General features: G+C 51.1%; 1 protein-coding gene across 1 annotated transcript; it reads right to left on the reverse strand.

Annotated features, from left to right (window-relative positions):
* Window positions 1–241: 241 nt before the first annotated feature.
* On the reverse strand, window positions 242–1,512 carry LOC129248435 (uncharacterized; the record flags this gene model as incomplete). The annotated part of the gene is made up of 1 exon (XM_054887979.1): window positions 242–1,512. A coding segment is annotated over exon 1 (1,029 nt), but the record flags the coding sequence as incomplete, so codon positions are not given.
* Between the last annotated feature and the right edge of the window lie 347 nt (window positions 1,513–1,859).

Consider the following 1,859-nt stretch of genomic DNA (forward strand, 5'->3'; position numbering starts at 1 on the left):
TGTCGATTCTCCTTTCATGGGTCTTTTCCAAGATTTGGCGTATTGTGAATATTTGGTCGATGGTAGACTTTCCAGGTCTGAAGCCACACTGATAAGGTCCAATCAGTTGGTTGACGGTGGGCTTCAGCCTTTCACACAATACGCTCGCTAGAACCTTATAGGCGATATTTAGAAGACTAATCCCGCGGTAATTGGCACAAATTGCAGGATCGCCCTTCTTATGGATTGGGCAGAGCACACTTAAATTCCAATCGGCAGGCATGCTTTCATCCGACCATATTCTGCATAGGAGCTGATGCATGCACCTTACCAGCTCCTCGCCGCCATGTTTGAATAGCTCAGCCGGCAGTCCGTCGGCGCCCGCGGCTTTGTTGTTCTTTAGCCGTGCTATTGCTATTCTCACCTCGTCATGGTCGGGTAACGGAACTACAATTCCGTCGTCATCGATTGGGGTATCGGGATCTTCACATTCTCTATGACATGCGCAGCTGTCACTGTTTAACAGGTTCGAGAAGTGTTCCCTCCATAATTTAAGATTGCTCTGTACGTCAGTCACCAGATCGCCGTCTTTGTTCTTACAGGAAAACGCCCCGGTCTTAAAACCTTCTGTAAGCCGCCGAACTTTCTGGTAAAATTTTCGGGCGTTGTTCCTATTGGCCAGCATCTCAAGCTCTTCGCACTCACGTATTTCGGCCTCTCGTTTCTTCTGTCGGATAATACGTCTCTCTTCCTTTCTCAGCTCTCTGTAGCGATCCCACATGGCTCGCGTTGCGCCCGATCGCAGCGTGGCTCTATAGGCGGCATCTTTTCTTTCGGCGGCAGCATGACATTCCTCGTCGTACCAATTGTTTTTTCGGGCTCGCCGGAATCCGATTTCTTCTTCGGCGGCGGTACGTAGGGAACGAGAAATGTTGCTCCATTGCTCGCGCATGCCGGTTTGTTGGGCAGTGCTCTCCGAGAGCAGGAGTGAGAGTCGAGTGGCGAATCTTCTGGCTGTCTGTTGTGATTGCAGCTTTTCGATGTCGAACATTCTTTGCGCAGGTAGATGTACGTTTTTTGCTGCACAGAGGCGGGTGCGCAGCTTGGCTGCAACAAGGTAATGATCCGAGTCGATGTTGGGTCCTCGGATCGTACGTACATCTAATACACTAGAAGCGTGTCTTCCATCTATCACAACATGATCGATCTGGTTTCGCGTTTTCCGATCAGGAGACAGCCAGGTAGCTTGGTGTATCTTTTTATGCTGGAATCTGGTGCTGCAGACTACCATGTTTCGGGCCCCGGCGAAGTCGATCAGCCTCTGTCCGTTACCGGATGTTTCGTTGTGCAGGCTGAATTTTCCGACTGTAGGACCAAAAATTCCCTCCTTGCCCACCCTGGCGTTGAAGTCGCCAAGCACGATTTTTATGTCGTGGCGGGGGCAGCGCTCATAGCAGCGTTCCAAGCGCTCATAGAAGGAATCTTTGGTCGCATCGTCCTTCTCTTCCGTCGGGGCGTGGGCGCAAATTAGCGATATGTTGAAAAATCTGGCTTTGATGCGGATTGTTGCGAGACGCTCGTCCACCGGAGTGAACGACAGTACTTGGCGACGAAGTCTCTCTCCCACAACAAATCCGACACCGAATTTGCGCTCCTTTACATGGCAGCTGTAGTAGACGTCGCAAGGTCCTATGGTTTTCTTACCTTGCCCCGTCCATCGCATCTCTTGGATGGCAGTGATGTCAGCCTTTACTCTCACGAGGACATCAACCAGCCGGGCAGAGGCACCTTCCCCATTAAGGGACCGGACATTCCAGGTGCATGCCCTCAAATCGTATTCCTTATTTCGTTTGCAGGGGTCGTCATCAGTGTTGGAAGTT

The sequence above is a fragment of the Anastrepha obliqua genome, chromosome 5 (genome assembly GCF_027943255.1).
Source record: "Anastrepha obliqua isolate idAnaObli1 chromosome 5, idAnaObli1_1.0, whole genome shotgun sequence".
Taxonomy (NCBI): domain Eukaryota; kingdom Metazoa; phylum Arthropoda; class Insecta; order Diptera; family Tephritidae; genus Anastrepha; species Anastrepha obliqua.